The sequence below is a fragment of the Podarcis filfolensis genome, assembly GCF_964270895.1.
Source record: "Podarcis filfolensis genome assembly, chromosome: 9".
NCBI classification, from domain to species: domain Eukaryota; kingdom Metazoa; phylum Chordata; class Lepidosauria; order Squamata; family Lacertidae; genus Podarcis; species Podarcis filfolensis.
Genome location: NC_139610.1, coordinates 1,529,339 through 1,549,425, shown reverse-complemented (window position 1 = coordinate 1,549,425; position 20,087 = coordinate 1,529,339). Strand labels below are relative to the sequence as shown.

The window sequence follows — 20,087 nt, the reverse complement described above, 5'->3', positions numbered from 1 at the left end:
TAACTTGGCTTGTTTTTGAGCCAATCTGAATTTGGACTGGAGGCCAGCAGCAGCAGCAGCCCTAAACTCCAAGCTTCCCTCCTTTATCTCCCCATAAGCCTCCTTGCCGGCCCCCTGTTCCTCCAAATACTCCCCTTCCTTCCTTCCTTCCCTCCCTCCCACCCACCCACCCCTTTTCCTGCCCCACATGCCTGGCTGCTGCTGACACTCTTAATTTGGGGGGGGGGCATGAACAGGGAAGTACCACCTCCTTCTGGTGCCACATCCAAGAAGCCCACAGGGAAACTATTGAAATACCCCTTGGGAGAAACTGCATTTCCCAGGATTGACTTAGGGTCCATTTGTAGTGGTACCTCGGGTTAAGAACTTAATTCGTTCTGGAGGTCCGTTCTTAAACTGAAACTGTTCTTAACCTGAAGCACCACTTTAGGTAATGGGACCTACTGCTGCTGCCATGCCGCCGCCGCACAATTTCTGTTCTCATCCTGAAGCAAAGTTCTTAACCTGAGGTACTATTTCTGGGTTAGCGGAATCTGTAACCTGAAACGTCTGTAACCCGAGGTACCACTGTATTTGGGTATTCTTCCCCCCCCCCCCAAATTTTAAAGGTGCTGCTTATTCTAGTTTAATAAATAATAAATAAATAACCTAACACACTGTGTACTACGGCAGCAAGCCTGGTTCTATGTTCAGAAGCTTGTACTGGTTTGTCCTGCATGGTAGCCGAGAGAGGTCTTGAGGTTTTTGCTCCTCCTCTTCCTTCCAGCTACAGCCACAGGAAATTAATACCTGTAGTAGTTTGGTTTGAAAGGCCCGTGTTTATTTAGACCCAAGTATTTCGCTTGCTCATCCGAAAGCTCCGTCAGGTGTGTGTCGAATGTTGGGAGATGAAGACTTGCCACGTACTCATCCATTTTTTTTAGGCAGCAGGTAGACGTCCTGCTTGTAGCGTCCTTCCAGGGCGTTGTAGAGCTCTATCAAGGCCAGAGCCTGGGTAGTCGCTGTTATTGACAGCACAAAGGTTGGAACTGTGGAGCAGCTCAGGTTCAGCAAGCGCCCCTCTGCCAACAGCACTATCCTCTTCCCGTCAGGCCAAATCACATGGTCTACCTGAGACCTCACCCGCTCCCATGTCAGCTCCGGGGTACGCAAGCTGGCCACGTCAATTTCAGTGTTGGAATGCCCCATGTTACAAACGATGCAACTGTTCTTCATTCTGTCAAGGTGTTCTCTGGTCACTACGTTTTTGTTACCTGTGCAAGTGATAACAATGTCGACTTGCCGAATCACTTCGTTGAGTTTCACAAGACGGAAGCCGTCCATGCAGGCTTGCAGGGCACAAATGGGGTCGATCTCTGTCACATACACAATGGAGCCCATGGCCTTCAGTGCAGCACAGCAGCCCTTGCCCACCTCTCCGTAGCCACAGACTACGACTTGCTTTCCTCCAAACATCATATTGGTTGTCCTTTTAAGGCCATCTAAAATGGATTCCCGGCAGCAATAGAGGTTGTCAAACTTCTGCTTGGTGACAGAGTCGTTGACATTCATAGCTGGGACGCACAGCTTGCCTGCCTTTGATAGCTGATACAATCTGTGGACCCCAGTGACACTCTCCTCTACGATCCCCTTGATCTTCTTAAACATGGTGGGGTACTTCTTGTAGATCCAGTGTGTGAGATCCCCACCATCTTCTAAGATCATATTTGGCTGCCACCCTTCAACATTGACGCAGCGATCAATGCACCACCAGAAGTCATCCTCAGATTCTCCCTTCCAGGCAAAAACAGAGAATCCACTCTCAGCCAGGGCAGCAGCTACTTCATTGAGGGTGGAGTAGATGTTGCAGGCAGCCCACCGGCACTGAGCACCCAAGGCACCAAGGGTTTCCATGAGAACAGCAGTCTGGGCTGTGATGTGTGTGCAGCCCACAATCTTGGCTCCAGCCAACGGCTTCTCTCCCTGAGCTCGATATTATATTATATATATTATATTCGGGTACGGCTTATATTCGGGCCAATATGGTACTTATCTATAACGAAGAGTCTTGTGCAACAGATTAACATGGGCACCACTTTGGAAATCATTTTATATGTCACTTGTACCCTCTTTCTCCCCGCCATCTCCCAAACCAACTTCTCATGCCCTGTATGTCTTGCTAGCAGCAGGTATGCAGGGGGAGACTGGAATTCCTTAAACATTGCACAGGTACTCCAACTCCCTTTTAAAAGCATAGAATCATAGAATCATAGAGTTGGAAGAGACCACAAGGGCCATCGAGTCCAACCCCCTGCCAAGCAAGGGAGGAAAGAGTTTCCCTGACCTGTAGCAGGTAGAATAAATATAAACAGATGAACTCCTATAGCAGGGGTAGGCAACCTAAGGCCTGGGGGCCGGATGCGACCCAATCGCCTTCTCACTCCGGCCCTTGGACAGTCCGGGAATCGGTGTGTTTTTACATGAGTAGAATGGGTGCTTTTATTTAAAATGCATCTCTGGCTTATTTGTGGGGCATAGGAATTCATTCATTTTTAATTTTTTTCAAAATATAGTCCGGCCCGCCACATGGTCTGAGGGATGGTGGACTGGCCCACGGCTGAAAAAGATTGCTGACCCCTGTCCTATAGACTAATTTTACTCTGAAGGTGATAGACAGCTCCAAATCCACAAAACTCAGGTGTAGCCACTCTGCTCCTCTTAAAGATAGTCACTTAAAGACTGGTTGCTTCTGGAATCTTTTGTTGGCCCTGACATTGGGTGTCCCAGTTCCCATGATATAGAGGCACAAATGTATGTTTGAATGCATTGCATCCTCAGGGGGCTGGACAATATATAGACCTGTTGTTGGTTTATTATTAGTATTAGCAGTAGTATTAGTGTTAGTATTAGTATTAGTATTACTACTACTACTGTTTATTACCTGCTCTCTTCACCCCAAGGTCCCAGGGTGGGCTTCACAATATGTAAACACAATTTTTAAAACAGTTTAAAACAAAGCTTTGTCTCTGCCTATCACAGCAATGGTCATTTTTTTAAAAAGTTACAAATAACATGGAATAACCATTCTCATAGGGATATATAGTGTAACTAGGAAAGGAATTAAGGGATGTGTCTCAAAGTTACTCAAGAAATTGTTTCCCTCTTTCAAAATTCATTTTGCTTCTCTTTTTGTTTTGCTTTTTCCAGAAGGAGCACGACAGGCTGCCCATGACCATGAGGTAAATTTGCTCATACAGCCAAGCCTGACTTTTAAATAATACAGTAGTTTAAGTTTGGCCAGGGGTGGGGTGGGGGAGGAGTGGGGGGTGACATGATCCAAGTGTGAATTGTGTGATGCTGATCAAGGAACAAAGGGAAATAAAACCATGATCTCGCCATACGTGATTTCTTTGTTTTCTTGGCTTTAAATGGAGCTCCATTTAGTACTTTTTCTGGAATGCTGTTCTTATCACAGTACTCTTACCAACAAGCTAGGTAGACTGTTTTCTAGCCCAAGGTGCTCCTGTATGCAGTCTCCCAAAGCCAACTTGCTCCATTTCATTGGCCTATGTAAGTAAAGCTCTCAACCAATTTCAGCAGCCTGAGTTCACTTCTAGTGGAGATGTTAATAAGGTGTAGCTTTTTCATGCATACATAAAATAAAAAAAAAAATCCTGTTCCTATTTATCTTAATGGTATTGTCCCAGGCAAGCACTTGGATTGTTTAGGGCAGGCTGACAGTTTTCAGTCACATATTTTGTAATGGGTAGGTAGGTGGCTTGAAAGAGCACTGATGTTGATTTAAAAATTGTTATCTGACTGGGAGTAATACAAAATCGGAAATGATAATGAAAATTTCAAGATAGGCTTTGCTGACATTTTCTGTGTTTGTTACTCCTCCCTGCCCACTCCACCCCACCTCCCAATTATTTCTTTGCTAGTGTCATCAGGTTTGGGATAATTTGTGGAACCTGAACACTGGGGCGTATTCTAGCAGTTCAGAGAATTATTTTCCAGACTGACACTTGGTACAAACGTCCCTCTGTCTCATTTTAAGGATAATGAAAGAAGCATTGGTTTTGTGTTTCTCTTCTAATTTATGATAAATGACACTAAGCCTGAACAAATTAGTCCTTTGCAATGAAGTGGTAATCAAATCCGTATGATTTTAATCCCAGGAGTGAGCCTTAGAGTGGTTTAAGTACATAGGAGCCCCCAAGAGGATCCTTTACATGCTGGGGTAATGCACTTGATAGGGGAAGAGTGCTGATGGTTTTCATTACCACTCTTCCGTTAAGCAGAATTTTTCTGCCTTTTAGAGACTGAGCAATTTTGCTTAATTGCTTAAATGCTTGGGGGTTGGGAGATTGTACTTAGAGAATCTCTACCCTGGGGACAGCAATTATAATGCCCAGAGTGTCTTCTTCCATCAACCTCCAGTCTGAAGGAGGAGTTATTTGTGATTCATTCCCAAGGTTTAGTGCCAGATTTCCTTGGGAGTTCCTCAGGACTGACTTTCATCATATTTCTCCTTTAGGCTAATACTCATTTTGCATCCTCCTTCTTAATGTCATTTCTGCAGCATGTTGAGAGGCTGATGCTATTTTATTAAGGTGTTTTGTTTTTTACAATCAGTCTGCTTGAATTATTTATATGGAGATCATTATATACAGTGATGTGTTGTTGACATGTTGATATATTTGTTTGCTTTTGTCATGCTATACTATGAATTGCTTTGAGCATAATATATCCAGAAAAGCAGTATACAAAGGCTGCAGTCAGATGTCACAATAAACAGTGGGAATGAGGATAGGTGAGTCTAGGACTCACAACCACCACCCACTTCCCTCTTCTATTGCAGCATGACTTTTGATGACAGTTTCAGATAACCATAGCTTAGTATTACATTGAAACCATAAACTATGGTTTATCCTGACAGTAGCTTATTAACTCAGTTTGAAATGGAGTTGTTTCACACTATAGATAAGGTTAGTTGCGGTTTGTTGGATTTGGCCGACGCAGCAAGTTGTGGTTCAGCAGGGAGGCAGGGAGGCTTGTGGTTCCCAGTATATTGTTGGACTTGCAGCTGCCATCAGTCCCAGCCATCATGGTCAATGGTCAGCGTCGGTGGGAGTTATAGTCCTGCCACATCTGAAGGGCTACAGTTTGCTGTGATGGATCTAGCGCAGTCCAAATGACTGTGACTTAGTGGCCCCTCCCAAAGGGTTGTCCTTTCCCCTGCTCCAGTATTGAATCCAAGTGGTGAAAAGAGGCTGTCAAATTGTGGTTAGGACCTTCCCGATTTGAGGGGAGATGCTGTCCCCTGCGCACTCAATGAGGGTTTCCCAAAGTATCCTCTTGAATGCTGATGAGCATATGTAACTGCCTTGTGCAGTTGTTATGTACAGTTAACACACAAGGATTTTTTGATTATTATTTTTTAAGAGCTTCTTGCTGCTAGAAATGTCTGGATTTGGCAGATGGTGGGAGTGATACCGGAAACATTTTTGACATCCTGTTGCTTCCTCCTGGTTTCCTTTTCTCCTTCTCCCCCTCATATGTCTGCCTGTGTCTGCATTCCCAACTGCCTTTACACTACATAAGGAGTGCCAGCTTTCTTTATTAGAAGATACAGCAGCTGTCTTGGAGTTTGCTCAGGCAAACACACAAAGAGTTTTCTGAAGTTCCACCGAGCCGTTGTCTATCTTGGCTGTCTGCCAAATGGCTCTCCGTTAACTCTGCCAAGCCCCCTTTTATGAGGCATGCACTGATGTGAAGTACTGAGCTTTAACTGCCAGAATTCCCTTGTAGGCTCTTAACCACTTAGCTTTCTTGCTTGGCCCCAAATCATGTTTGACACATCATTTAAAGCCTAAGGTGTTCAAAAACAAAAGGCCACGGTGTTGGTGAAAACAGGAGAGCGGCATTTTCTACTTGGCATATGTGGGCAAGGTCACGATCTAGTTAACCACATCCCCCAGCCTCTGCAAAAAGCAGAGCTAATAGCGGCTTCAATAGACAGTTTGGTTTGGGAAGAAATGTGGCAGGTGTAAAATGTAAACTCTGCTCCAATCAAATGAGAAGCCCTAGGCCTTGGTGCTGTAGATTTAGCTGGGAGGAAAGCGCATTAAGAGATTTGATCACTGTTCTGCTACATTATGGTTGCTTTGGCTTCTAGGCTCCCATTTTTTTGTTGCTTGCCAGTGATGAACTGACACAGAGGATGTTACCATGAGTAAATACAAGAGCTTTCCTTGGAAGAAGGGCCTCTGATGCAGAGGATTGCCTCACTCCCCTTCCTGGCTTGCATTCTTCTCACACATGCACATACCCAGATTGCTTCTAGACTCAGCTGGGACAATAAAGCCACCTTAATAGCTCTTGCCAGCATATAATTCTGAGCAACACTTTGGAGCCAACATTTTGCTTTGCTCTTCACCTGCCAGAGATGTGATGTAGGAGCAAATGCCCTCCCCTTGTGGCGCCGTTGAACTGAGCCTATGGGTTACAGTGGCATAAGGAAATCTGGCTGAGTCTCATCCTTAAGTAACTTTCATCAAGTGAACATGGGAAATGTGAAGTAGGAAGTGGGTCAAGAGTGAGTGCTGTGCCATCCTAAGTTCTGTATCATTTGCATGCCCCCATTAATATCCATAACTGAAAATGGTCTCTTTAGTGCTTCCTTTGGTGGAGATGAGTGTTTCACAAATGTGCAGCACAATCCTTAGCATGTTCACTTTGAAACATCCCCATTTTGTGAAAGGGGACTTATTCCTGGGTTCAGGAAGCTTCAACTTTTCAGCTGAGTGTTAACCTCTGAGGCCCTTAATAGACAAAATGAAGAAACCACTGCAAAAATGCCCATTGCCTTCACTTAATGTTAGCTGCTAAAAAGCCATTCCTTGTTCCTCTAGGGAAGCTTTAAGGTTTTTGAAGCTCCATGCAATAGCCAATTTCACTAGGAAATTCACTTGAATCCGTGTTTTTTTCTGTTCCTTAAGACTGCACCCTGAGGCATTGTCTCTTATTAGAGATCTTAGTATCTCATCCTATCTTGAGAATGTCCTAAAACTTGTTAAGGGAGAGGTGCTTATTGAAATCCTCACATGCTATTACCTTCAGCATATCTGTCTGTTGTTATGCTGAGAAATCATCAAGATGTGTGTACCATTCTTGTCTGTATGCAGAAGGAAGCTGATACAAAGGAGAGGTCCGTTTTTGATATTCCAATCTTCACGGAGGAGTTCCTGAACCACAGTAAAGGTGAGCAGAATGCAAGACATGTGTCCCCATTCCACCCACCCAATAACTGGCAGAGTTGAGCAAAGGGTATTTTACACATTGCTCTGTGCAGTGTTTTGTTTTGTGACAACATTATGCGCATCTACTCAAGTAAGTCCCCTTGAGTTTATTGGGGCTTTCTCCCATGTTAAGTGCATATAGAATTTCGGCCTTAGTCACTTTGAGGCGGGACAGTTGTGGGACAGAGAGGAGGGATAGAAGTATTTTAATTAAATAAGCAAATTTTCATGAAGTCTAAAATTGGTTAGCTACCATTCAGCTTCAAGACTGAAAAAAATATAACTTCTTCTATACTAACCCTCTCTTGTGCTAAAGATGTAGAGTTTGTTCTGATTTTTTGTATGTCCCAGTCCTGTTCAAAAAGAGATCACCCCTTTGTTGTTCCCGTATTAGACTCACTGGTTCTTTTACCAGATCAGCCAGTCTTCGGAGCCCCTTTCACCCCCTTCTTCTCCTCCATGAAAGCAGCTGTGAACTTCTGGTGCTAACCAAAATCTGCAGCGAGAGAGTTTCCCCTTGGATTTTGCAGCAATGCCTGGCTTGGAATGTCATTCCATTTGATGCAGTGGCAGCAGACACTTGTACTAGCAAGATCTGGAGATATTCCCTGGGCAGCCTGTCTAAAAGGATATAGTTATATCAAGGTGAAAATAATTTTCAGAGAATGGGAAGAATTTTATTAATCAAGCAGATGCTAGGGGCTTTTCTTCTGAAATTGAGTGGCAAAGAGGATTTGAGTTATCTGTGCTCTTTGTCAAAAGAGGTCTCTAAAGTACCTTGGCATATGCCTGTTGGAACAGTGGCTGTGGCTGACTTACTTCGCCATCAAATACGTTCCAGGTCTTGATTTTCTCCCCCTTTCCCTTGCCCCCTTCAGTTTAATCCTTATATACCTGCTTGTTGTTTATTTCGCTTCCCTTATTGGATATTACCAAATATTTTCCATAGCCAACTGTTGGACAAAAGGGCTTGCTTATGATCTCCCCTCCCCTTGTCATCTGTTTCTCCGGTGGGGGGTTGACAGCACGGGAAGCTGAGCTGCGCCAGCTGCGCAAGTCCAACATGGAGTTTGAGGAGAGGAATGCTGCCCTGCAGAAGCACGTGGAGAGCATGCGCACAGCGGTGGAGAAGCTGGAGGTGGATGTGGTGCAGGAGCGCAGCCGCAACACAGTCCTGCAACAGCACCTGGAGACCTTGCGGCAGGCCCTCAGCAGCAGCTTTGCTGGAGTCCCTCTGCCAGGTGAAAACCCTTTCCAGAGCCTGCTCACCTCGGAAGCCTCATTTGGGGGGGGGGAGTTTGTAGCCCTTGGTTTGCTTCAGGGATTGCATGCTATATGTCCGGCTAGGGCGCTTTCGGATGTTCTAAATGTGGAGAGCTGCCCCTGCTCTTGTGTGTATGGTGTGAGCATGTGTGTGAGAGAGAAAGTTTGAAGTTTGAATTAGCTGTGCCATTCTGTTGCCTATGAGTACTTCAGAAGAGAGGCCTTCACTCTATGCCAGCTGAATGGAGGTGCCTGTTGGACCTTGAAGGCCTGTCAACAGTCATAGGAATGCAGCACAGCAGGGGCAGTTGCCTTCATTCAGGCTGGGGGCTGCATATAAAAGGGAGATTTGCCAAAGCACAAAAAGTGAGACATGACCTTTTTCCTTTTTTATTTTTAAGGACAAATTTGGGGAGGCCTCAGAGACCCACAAAAACCTTTTGGCACCCCAAATATCACATCAAGGGAGCCATGGGAGCAGTCAGTGATCATTTTAAAACTATTTTTTTTAAAAAAATGAAAACATCTGAGAAGTGACAGGTGGGAGGCACAGAAATCTCTTGTGAGGTCCTCATTTGACTTGTTGGCCACGGGTTAGTCCCTCCTGTGATACAGTGTGGTGAAGCAGTCCCTTTTGTCCTACTGTTGGCCAAATGCTGTATCCATGCAAGCAAACCACCTTCATCCCATGTGCCTTGCACTGACGGAGCATTTGAGAATTCAAGTTCCGCCTGCAATTTGGCATAAGAGTGAAGCTCCAGTCCCTGCTGTAGCTATTGCAGTTAACACGCTGTTTTCTTTTTCCATTTCCTCATCTATACCTTGCAGGAAGTGGAGAGATCCCCACAATGGACACCATTGATTCATACATGAATCGGCTGCACAACATCATCCTGTCAAACCCGCAGGATAATGAGAATCTTATAGCCACTGTCCGAGAAGTTGTAAACCGCCTCGAACGCTAGTGCCTGGGTGAGCCGCTGCCTTGCCAGGACTCTTTGCTCTTCCTTCAGTCTTAAGTGAAATGCCGCTGGCTTCTGAAACGGCTGGCTTCCAAGTTAGATTTCAGATCCCATAGACTGTATTTGGTGAAATCAAAGTCCAATAGTATTTAGTTGTCCAGCACAAATGCCACATTCACCACAATCACTGTTTCTGATATTCTGATATCTTACATTTTTCCTAGTTACACTTCCATATACAAGGGCATATTTAATAGGGTTGCTGAAGAGACAAATCAAGTCTCCCCATCATGGTATATTTCCTGTTAGCAGTGTTTATCAGCTCTTGTATGCAGCTGTACTTTAAGAAAAGAAGCAGAAGCACTAGCTTGACCTTTTTGTTTTAAACCTGCAAGGCTAAGTTCCTGAGCCATTATTCTGAATTGCCAGCATGAAACCAAATGGCATTTTGATTCAGTGGATTCTGAGCGGAGGTCCATCTGTGCCATGGGAAGCCAGAGGTCCTCAACCTTTCTGGTCCTGACCTTTTGTGATAATTGCGTAGTGCAGTTAATTGCGTGATTCCCGTTTCAGCTTAGCTTAAGTAAAAAGGCCATTGCCCTTCCCTCAAGCAGCCAGATGGAACAGACGAGCATTCCAAGTCATGTCTGCTCCCTGCAGGATTTAGAAGCAGCACTTTTGCCGCTGTTTTATGAAAGGGAACAGCTTGCGGACACAAGTCTGGGATTTTTCTGCGGCTCATCAGCCTTCTTGTTTTAACAGGGCATTTTCTGTTAGGATGCCTGTAAGCTGGAAAGGAGAGGCTTGGGGAATTGACAGGTGGGAGGCTGTTTGTCTGCGACAGAATGTGGCAGTCAGTGAAGAGGTCTCCCTTTAGGCAGATATTGGAAGGGCACCTCAGGCCCAGAGCCAGATGCTTCCCATTCAACACACCTTGCAGCAGAGCCTGACGCGAAGCTTCAGATGTTAAGACAGTTAGCTGTATGCAGTTGTCTCTGCTGTTGTGAGTGACCCTAGGAGAGTTATCAACATTATTTGTGGCATCAAAATGGAAATGTGTTCTGCTTATGGAAAAAATTGCATTCAAATTTGAATCACTTGAAGCAACAGCCACAAAAAAACAACCACCACACTTCTCTTTCCTCACTGTTCTGGTTAAGAAGGCATGTTCTCATGTTCTCACTCCCTAAAAACAACATAGATAAGGTAATTAAAATGTTAATTTCAGACTGAGTTAGTTATACAAATATGAACACTTAACTGCTGTTGATGTTCCAACCACGGTTTGTAATTAGACATTCACTTGGCAAAATATTCATCAAACACGAGGAGGCTTTGAAGGCAAAGGATAGGAACTGTCAGGGTGGGGCCACCACTGGAAAGCAATAAGTCCACGTAGCTTTTAATGCTCTTGCTGTGTGTCAGGTTGCATTAACTAGAAAAACTTTTTCCCTGTCAAATGTAGTTTTGGCACGGCTTTTAACCTGCAGGTAAGAAAAACCCCTAAGTGCAAGTAGATAAATAGGTACCGTTTTATAGCGGGAAGGTAACGGCGTTTCCGTGCGCTGCGCTGGTCCTGGCTCACCAGAGCAGCTTCGTCACGCTGGCCACGTGACCCGGAAGTGTCTTCGGACAGCGCTGGCTCCCAGCCTCTTAAGCGAGATGAGCATGCAACCCCAGAGTCGGTCACGACTGGCCCGTACAGGCAGGGGTACCTTTACCTTTACCTTTAAGAAAAACGCAAAAATGCTGGGAACAAAATCAGTTATCACCTAATGATTCCTGGTGTATGAGATCAGAGACCATTGCCAAAACTTTGACATCTCTGGCAAAAGATGCTCCACCCGTTTTTGTTAGGCTAACTGAAAACACTGTAACTTTTAGATGGGAAAGGCTGTTAAGGAGCTTATAGATCACTTGAAAGTAATGGGGTCCTTGTTTCGCATCTCAGTGGGACCTGGTCACTTGGATACTATTTCACTCCTGCTTTCCCTTACAGCACTCACCTCAAACTGTCACCCTAATGTTTTGATTCATATTATAAACACCAGAAATCGTTTTAAGTTTAACAGAACTGATCTTAATGTCACTTCAAAATGTGTATATTCTACAGAGGTACAAAAAATTAATTCACTACCGGGGCTAGTAACATTGGATTTCTTTTATACACACTTCCATTTTAAGTTACATCATGTCTGTGCAGTTGAAACTGCTGCTTTTTGCTTCTTCTTGCTTCTTTTGATGATGGGAGCTGCATATTGACAATTTTATCTATGGTGTTGTGTTTTCAAATTTTAAATGTGTATTTTATCACATCTGCATCTGTAGAGATTTGGGGTGGGTACTTACCCTAAGCTGTTTCAGCCAACACTTCACAATGTGTTTAAATAGAAGTTCTACATCTTCAAGGATGGTTTAACAGGATGTTGTGACTTTGAATAAACCTCTTCCATACAGTTTTCGTATCCAACTTGTCTTGAGTTGATGATGGCAGGGCAATTGGGCCTGGCAACCATGCTGGGCATTCCCATTGAAATCCTTTTCTCTTGGGCATAGCCCCAGTATGCAAATTCCTGATCAAGTTGTCTTTAGGGAAGCTGGGGGGAAAGACTGAGTATGACAGTGGCTAATTGCAGCAACGCGGCTCATGCCCATTTTTCTAAATCTTGTCATCGTTGTCCCCTTTGTTTTATTTGCAGTTTCTTAGGCCCTGGATGTTTTTCTTAAAGGGATGAAACAAATGTGAGGAATGAGGGACATGCTAGGAATAAGCCGAAGACACTCTGGTTCTTGCTTACTGGACGAGCATCTTCTGTGAGGACCCAGGAGCAGCCCAAGAGAAGATGACATCCCCTCTATCCAACTTCCGGAGCAAGCTTGCACTGCTGTGTGCCATTTCCTGTTATTTATCACCCGGCTGTGGGCACACTCTGGACTAGAAGATGCCATGATGATGCTTCCTTCTCTGTCAGGTCAAAGTTGTCTGTCTTTGGTAATACAAAGCTCTGGAATTTCTGTTGCCCAGGCTCTGACAGAGTCTCTCTCTCCCCCCAGCGCAGTCCCACCCTGTTTCCCTGCACCTTTGTTGCATGTACTGTGTGCTCTGCTGGCCATCAAAGCCTCTCTTCCATTTGGTGAAAATGTCTGCAGACGTCTGTTAATTGCTAAAAAAAAACCCCTCTGTGATAATCCAGTAAAAAAAGAAAAGAAAAAGGACCATCAGCTTTCTTTTTTCTCCCGGCATTGTAATTTCAAAACCTTCATGTTGGACTGAAACCTTCTTTGTAGTTTGTTACCTAGTTGTTACATGGTAGTCTTGTGATTCAAATATCTCTTCTGAGCAACAGGAAATGGCCCTGAAGGAGAAATCACATGCCCTTCCCCTTCTGGTAATGTGTGGCCATCCCAAAGAAATAAACTATGTAAACAGGTCTCTTGCTATGGATTTTTACAGAGATCTAGCAAAAACAAAGTAAATAAAATGGGGATCAGGAGGCTACCATAAAGCAGGCATGGATAACCTCCGACCCACAGACTAAATTAGTCTTAGTAGGGCTCATAATTTGCCCTGCAGAGGCATTTTCTCTGCCATACACCTGACATCCTACACTGTCGAGAGTGGGGCAGCTAAAGACATGACTGCAAAGGAGCATTGGGGAGCCCTGAAGTGCACTTCTGAGTGTTCTTTGGCAGGGCTGATAGCGAGCTCCACTGGGATCTGCTGCACTCAGGAGTTCCTGTTCAGTAATCCAGCTGATCCCTGCCAAAAGCAGGGCTTGAAGCTGGTGCCACTCAGCTGATCAGCGCTGACTGCAAGCCCTACTTTGGGGCAGGGATCTTCCTTTGTAGCAAACCCCTAGTTGCCCCTTTGAAGAGCTGCAGTACATGCTTCAGCCAGTGGTAGAGGCCAGAGTGAATTATGTGGGTCACCCTAACCTAGAATCTCACTGTGTTCCATTGAGTCTGCACACATGAGACTGCGTCTCCGCTCCTCCACATGCAGCTGCTGGGTGACCTTGGGCTAGTAACACTTCTTTGAAGTCTCTCAGCCCCACTCACCTCACAGAGTGTTTGTTGTGGGGGAGGAAGGGAAAGGAGAATGTTAGCCGCTTTGAGACTCCTTCGGGTAGTGATAAAGCGGGATATGAAATCCAAACTCTTCTTCTACATTTATGTCTCTACAAATGGGAAATGCTGCAGAATCAAGCAAGCAAGAACATGAGTATATTTGGCCCAGATTCTAACACCTTGTGTGAAACCAGTGTAGACCACCCATGAAATAAGTTTCACCTGAGTTTGCTGTCCTATTACCTTGTTTACAGATAATCCTGTGAGCTGCTGAATTTCTGGATAGATCACATTTGGAGGAACGAGCTTAAGGACATTGGTGTGTCGCTAGCCAGGGATTCATTACAAAGACATGTATTGTGGATGCAAGGTCCTACAGTACTTTCAGCCAATAGATGAGGAAAAAACAGTGATTGCAGGGCTGACAAATGAATTCTTTTCTTCCTCAAATGTGATCCCCCCCCCAATTTAATGCCTTCTATTGGTTTCTGCAAACACTGGTGTAACATCACAAAAGTGTACTGTTGGCATATGTTTAACTCTGATAAAATACTGCCTTTTGAATGTTTATCTGAGTTTCGTGTAAACCTGGTACCTCCTGACATCAATCTGATCTTGTGGCTTCAGCAGAAGGGCTGCTACAATGCTATTGATAGCAACTGTACAGTCTGAGTTGGTACCCCTTGTTCACACAGCAGCTGTATTTTCATGCACCGATGGTGTGCAAAGAGTGCAGGAACAGTGGCAGCCCCTCCCAGAGAGTCCCTAGCAACTGTGCAGCTACACACAGATTGCAACACAATGCAAGACAATTCTCCTGGCAGCAATGTGTGGAAAACTCCCATTGACAGGAAGCAACAACAGCAGCAGGGTTAGCAACACTTGACCCTTTCCTTCCTCTCTCCTCTAGAGATAATAGCAAGGAAGGAAGGCCTTGGTCTTGTATGAGGGAGCTGGCAGGCAGAATAAAGTCCTGTTTCTAAGAGGTGTGTCCAAGTTTTCCATTGGGTAATAAAACCTTTCAAATTGTACTTTGAGCACAATTGGCATCTGTGAGCATTTGAATAGAGATAACTTTTGCGATGGGAATGTCCTGGCAGAAGTGGACCAGTAAAACAGGATCATACTAAAAGAGCAAAGGTCAAAACAAGTAATTGCTGCCCAGATGCAACAGTACAGTGGGAAGGTTTGCTGCAGTGGAAAATTGCAGAGGAACGTTTGAGGGATACTGCTGCTGACACTTTCAGCCCTATGGTTTAGTAGAGGGGGATAACAACAACAACAACAACAACAACAACAACAACAACAACAACAACAACAACAACAACAAATTTATTATTTATACCCTGCCCATCTGGCTGGGTTTCCCTAGCCACTCTGGGCAGTTTTCAACAGAACATTAAAAACAGAATACAACTTCAAACATAAAAACTTCTCTAAACAGGGCTGCCTTCAGGTGTCTTCTAAAAGTCTGGTAGTTTGTTCTTCTCTTTGACATCTGGTGGGAGGACGTTCCACAGGGTGGGTGCCACTACCGAGAAGGCCCTCTGCCTGCTTCCCTGTAACCTCACTTCTCACGGTGAGGGAACCGCCAAAAGGCCCTTGGAGTTGGACCTCAGTTTCCGGGCTGAACGATGGGGGTGGAGATGCTCCTTCAGGTTTCCTGGGCCAAGGCCATTTAGAGCTTTAAAGGTCAGCACCAACACTTTGAATTGTGCTTGGAAACGTACTGGGAGCCAATGTAGGTCTTTCAAGACTGGTGCTATATGGTCTTGGCGCCCACTCCCAGTCATCAGTTTAGCTGCCACGTTCTGGATTAGTTGCAGTTTTCAGGTCACCTTCAAAGGTAGCCCCACATAGAGCTCATTGCAGTAGTCCAAGCAGGAGATAACCAGAGCATACAACTCTCTGGCGAGACATTTTGCGGGCAGGTAGGGTCTCAGCCGGCGTACCAGATGGAGCTGGGAGACAGCTGCCCTGACCTGCGCCTCCATGGACAGCTGTGAGTCCAAAATGACTACCAGGCTGCGCACCTGGTCCTTCAGGTTACCCCATTCAGGACCAGGGAGTCCTCCACACCTGCCTGCCCCCTGTCCCCCCAAAACAGTACTTCTGTCTTGTCAGGACTCAACCTCAATCTGTTAGCTGCCACCCATCCTCCAACCGCCTCCAGACACTGCAGACACAGGACCTTCACTGGTTCTGATTTAAAAGAGAGGTAGAGCTGGGTATCATCCGCATACTGATGAACACCCAGCCCAAACCCAATCACAGTATATGACCAGCACGATGTCTTGCAAAGTCATAACTAGGAACTGGTGGATTGTTATTTCAAGTCTGTGTCACTTTTACATATATTCACTTATTAGTCTGTTCCATTCCATTAATCTGCAGGATTAGGTTTTTTTTTAATTGATTCAATTTTTCTGATCCACCAATTAGTCAGATTAGGTCAAATCATTACAATTCATAAGGATCAAATCTCAACTGCCTAGGGACAGTGCCACATCTTGTTATTGGCTCTGGTGCAGGGGGGCTTTTTGGGATCCTGGTCCCTTTACTCAGAGAATAGCTGATCTATGAAATTTTAAAAGGTGGTTAGACAAGCTTGTGGAGGATAGGTCTATCCATATCTACTAATCATTACGGCTATGCGCTGGATCCAGGATCAGGCCTGCCAGTTGCTGAGCACCAAGAGCAGCAGAGGGCTGCTGCTGCTGTCAGGTCCTGCTGGCAAGCTGCTTCTGAGGGAAAGGAGGCTGGACTAGATAAGTCTTTGCTCTTCAAGTTTCCTGCAGACGTTTTTTTTTTTTTGTAATTTAATTTCTAAGATCTGTTTGAAAGTGAGTCAATGTGCTCTTCTAACATTTGCTTCTTTAAATCTGCTTAATGCTAAATCTGTTCTGATTTAGATTTCAACTGTGTTTTAATGAGTGAATTTTTACTAGTGTTGCCTTCTGTTCTTGAAAGATTCCGTCAAGTTCACATTCATCACCAGTGCTTATTCCTAGATGCTCCAAATTGGTAATACGCTCATTTCCTTGACTGTGTTTTGAATAGCGTGTTGCCAGTTTGAGAGTTCAATGTGCTTTTGTGGTTGTTTTTTTTAAATGGCAAGATTGAATTTTCAGTTGCAATCTGAAGTATTAATTCATTGGTGGTGGGGGGGTTGTTAGGGACAAGGCAGGGGAGAACAATCTTGTGAGTGTCATTGTGGTCAAGGACCAGAGCCTCAGATGATCTTCTGGGGGGAACCTGAAACCATCAGATTGCAACTTTGGGGATAGACCCATTCCTGGTTCCCATCAGCCAAACTAGGGATGGACAGAACAGCCTGCTTCTGGTTCATGTCAATTTCTCATGTTCATCTGTTTTTTTAAACTTCAGAGATTAATGCTTCGGAGCCATCCACCGCTTGTCTTGGTGTACCACTGGCTCCCTGTGCCAGCATTTGAGCAAGGAAAGTTGGCTGCAGCCCTTCAATTGAAGGCTGTAGGGTTATATGAAGTCGCCTTGTGGTGCTAACCCTTTTGTTTGGTCCACATTTTAAGCAGACTGGCTTAAGTTTGCACCTTCTAGAACAGCGGTAGGCAACCTAAGGCCCGTGGGCCGGATGCAGCCCAATCACCTTCTCAATCCGCCCTGCGGACGGTCCGCGAATCAGCATGTTTTTACTTGAGTAGAATGTGTCCTTTTGTTTAAAAATGCATCTCTGGCTTATTTGTGGGGCATAGGAATGCATTCATTCCCCCCACCCCCCAAAAAAATAATCCGGCCCACCACATGGTCTGAGGGACGGTGGACTGGCCCACAGGTGAAAAGGTTGCTGACCCCTGTTCTAGAATCACGCATGGGTCAGAATGTAATTACTCTTCAGGCTTTGCACTTCTCTGAATCTTACAAGAGTAATTACGTTCTGACTTGTGTGATTCCAGGACAAGGGAGGCAGTAGCTCTGAGGCAGCCTCTCTGCCCCAGAGGCAGGGGTCTGGTTTCCATTTCAGCCAGAGTTGCTAGCCTTGTTTCCATCATGCTGGCATTGTCATAGCGAGGAAAAGCAAAACACAAGGGGCCAAAGTATCTCTGCAAGTTCTCTCCCTCCCTCTCTACTCGGCAGCTGCTGTAGTGGTTTTCTCCTTAAAAATCATTTAGGAATCAGTGCTTACGCAAGGTCACAGCCCCTTCCTCTTCTGCAGGCAGTTTCCTTTCTGTAACTTATGTGGGATTGGGGTGGGGGATACCTTTGAGTTTAGCTGCATCCTCTAGACCACGGGTGTCAAACACAAGGCCCGTGGGCCGAATCTGGCCCGCCAGACCTCGTCATGTGGCCCGTGTAGCCGCCGCCAGCCGCCAGCCTTCACCTTTTATTCTCGCTTCTTTTTTTTTTTTTGACACAAGAAAGCCGCCTCTTCAGCGCATGCGCGGCAGCCTACAAGCCAGAGAACGTCTGCCCTCTAGCAGCGCCGGCCGTTCTACACAGGAAACCTCCACTTTACATGCATTCAGGAAACCTCCACTTGTTTTTATATTGAGCGCATATTGAGTCCTATAGATACAACCGGCCCTTTGAGGGTGACCAAATTGCTGATGCGGCCCCCGATGAATTTGAGTTTGACACCCCTGCTCTAGACCCTGGAACGAGCACATTCAAGCTCAGTGGGAGCCTCAGTAAAGGCTTATATCTCCCCCCACTCCAGATCTACTCTCTCTTAGCAAAAGGTAGGCAATCCATCCTTCCCTTCCTCTTTGTGGACATTTTTATCCCCTTATAAATGCCTTTGGATTTCTGGACTGGATGCCTTTGTGATTTGCAAAAGACACTTGGAAGCGTCCATTTCACAAGGGAGCTTCCTCTGTTGGGATTTCCCTCACTGGAATCCCCCAACCAAGGTGGTTACTAACAACAAGAAACATGGTAGCTGCATTGCAGGGGGTGGGCCAGATGACCCTTGAGAGACCCTTCCGACCCCTAAAGTTCTCTGATTCATCCTCTAGACCCTGGAACGAACGCATCCAAGCTGATGAATGTTGTATTATTTTATTGTTGCTAGCCGCCCTGAGCGCGGCTTCGGCTGGGGAGGGCGGGATATAAATAAAATTTATTATTATTATTATTCTATGCAGTGTAGCAATAAAAGTTGCCATTTAGTAAAAGGAGCAAGCCTAACCATAGAACCTTTGCTAGCTGTTCCACTGTGGCAAAGGGGCTGCCCCAGGCCCCTCCCTGCCCCACCTTCTGCGACTGAGGACTGTGCAGCTGGTGCTCAGATTTTAATGCGAGTGTGTAGGTGTCAATGGTCAGCCCTGCCCAGACCTTATAGCTGAAGTCTCCTCAGATGGGGAACAGGTCTTCACAGTGCCAGTAACCCTGAGGGTGTTGGACCCGGACATTCCTGCCTCAAGACCCGAGGTCCTGGCACGTGGTGCTGCATGGGGCAGTGAGCTGAATCACTCATTCTTAGATGTGCGTGAACATGGGTCTTTGTGAGGACTAGGGCAGAATGAGGGAGAGTGATATGCTCCTAAATGCCTGGAAGCGCTTACATCTGTGCTAACAGAGGCAGAGTTAGGGGAGCATAGCTGGGTCCCTCGTATTGGGTGCTGAGCTTTAGGGGCGCTGCACGAGAAGCGTTGCACTGGGCGCCCCTGGAATTTGAGACACCCAGGTCCACCGCTGGGGTTAATGCAATCGCCCATATGCTTTGGGGGTTAATATCTCAGGCAGCAAGAGTTTGAAAATGCCACAGAAAAATCTGTGTAATCTCTCTCTGTTTCTCTCCACCCCCAAATCTAGCTCTGCCAGGATTTTCTCTCCTCTCTTTTTAAAGTGGAAAGCCAGAAGTTTGTACTTAATATGGGCCATAATCTTTCCAAGGCAAACAAAAACGGGAGTATTTGAAATGAAAGGTCTTTCAATGTTCCAAACAGGCATTCTATCTGTTGGTGGGAGTTGGGTTCACTCAGAATGGAGCTCACTTAAGAGGGTGGCCTTTAGGGTCGTTTCAGTGTTTATTCACTGTGTGAGGCCTACGATTCGTCGTGTGAGGGCTAAGGGAGCCAGTGATGGCGTTGTGGAAGGAAAACTACAGTTCAAACGCCACTGAGATCTTTCTTACCACTTCAAATACAAAGCGTGTCATGGTGGTTGTTCAGACATGGTCCTGGCCTGAAGTATTGTGCATCATTTTATTGTTTTATTTTGTTATATATTAAATTTGTCTACTGCCCTTCATCCACAGATCTCACAATCACACACACACATACTTCAGTTGTGATTTGGCTGCTACCCTGTCACATGGTTATTTTGGATCTTAAATTAGGGCTGTGTGCATGCAAGGGGCCTCTCATTTTGTGACACAACATCAGTTGCTTGCCTTGAAAGTCCCTACTCCCCACCCCGCTTCAGACATTGGGATAACCAGTTAGATTACTGTAATGCACTCTGTGCAGAGAATGCTAGGATTGTAGAGTTGGAAGGGACCACAGGGGTCATCCAGTCCAACCCCCTGCAATGC

At 45.5% G+C, this 20,087-nt stretch overlaps 3 protein-coding genes and 1 long non-coding RNA gene across 17 annotated transcripts in view; 2 read left to right on the top strand and 2 right to left on the bottom strand.

Moving 5' to 3' along the window:
- The window catches only part of HMG20A (high mobility group 20A), a 65,823-nt gene extending 52,887 nt beyond the window's left edge, over positions 1–12,936 (top strand). For 8 of the 14 annotated variants that reach the window (XM_083630714.1, XM_083630716.1, XM_083630710.1 and 5 more), the window contains 5 exons: positions 3,187–3,218; positions 7,167–7,242; positions 8,306–8,521; positions 9,372–9,515; positions 12,205–12,936. In XM_083630714.1, the coding sequence (XP_083486840.1) occupies positions 3,187–3,218; positions 7,167–7,242; positions 8,306–8,521; positions 9,372–9,508 (461 nt within the window). In that variant the 3' untranslated portion in view covers positions 9,509–9,515; positions 12,205–12,936. The remainder of the gene's footprint in view (positions 1–3,186; positions 3,219–7,166; positions 7,243–8,305; positions 8,522–9,371; positions 9,516–12,204) is intronic. The other 6 variants (XM_083630718.1, XM_083630706.1, XM_083630717.1 and 3 more) reach the window with 1 other exon arrangement.
- The window catches only part of RCN2 (reticulocalbin 2), an 810,887-nt gene that overhangs the window by 234,200 nt on the left and 556,600 nt on the right, over positions 1–20,087 (top strand). The window lies entirely within an intron of this gene.
- Positions 641–2,143, bottom strand: LOC310742731 (putative adenosylhomocysteinase 3; the record flags this gene model as incomplete). The annotated part of the gene is given in 3 exon segments (XM_083572152.1): positions 641–920; positions 922–1,967; positions 2,137–2,143. Coding segments are annotated over 3 exon segments (1,191 nt in total). The 3' UTR covers positions 641–782.
- LOC310770369 lies at positions 12,205–19,188 on the bottom strand. The gene is made up of 2 exons (XR_014552118.1): positions 18,189–19,188; positions 12,205–17,825 (listed from the first exon to the last, which is right to left on the bottom strand). It is a non-coding gene; the product is annotated as an uncharacterized lncRNA (long non-coding RNA).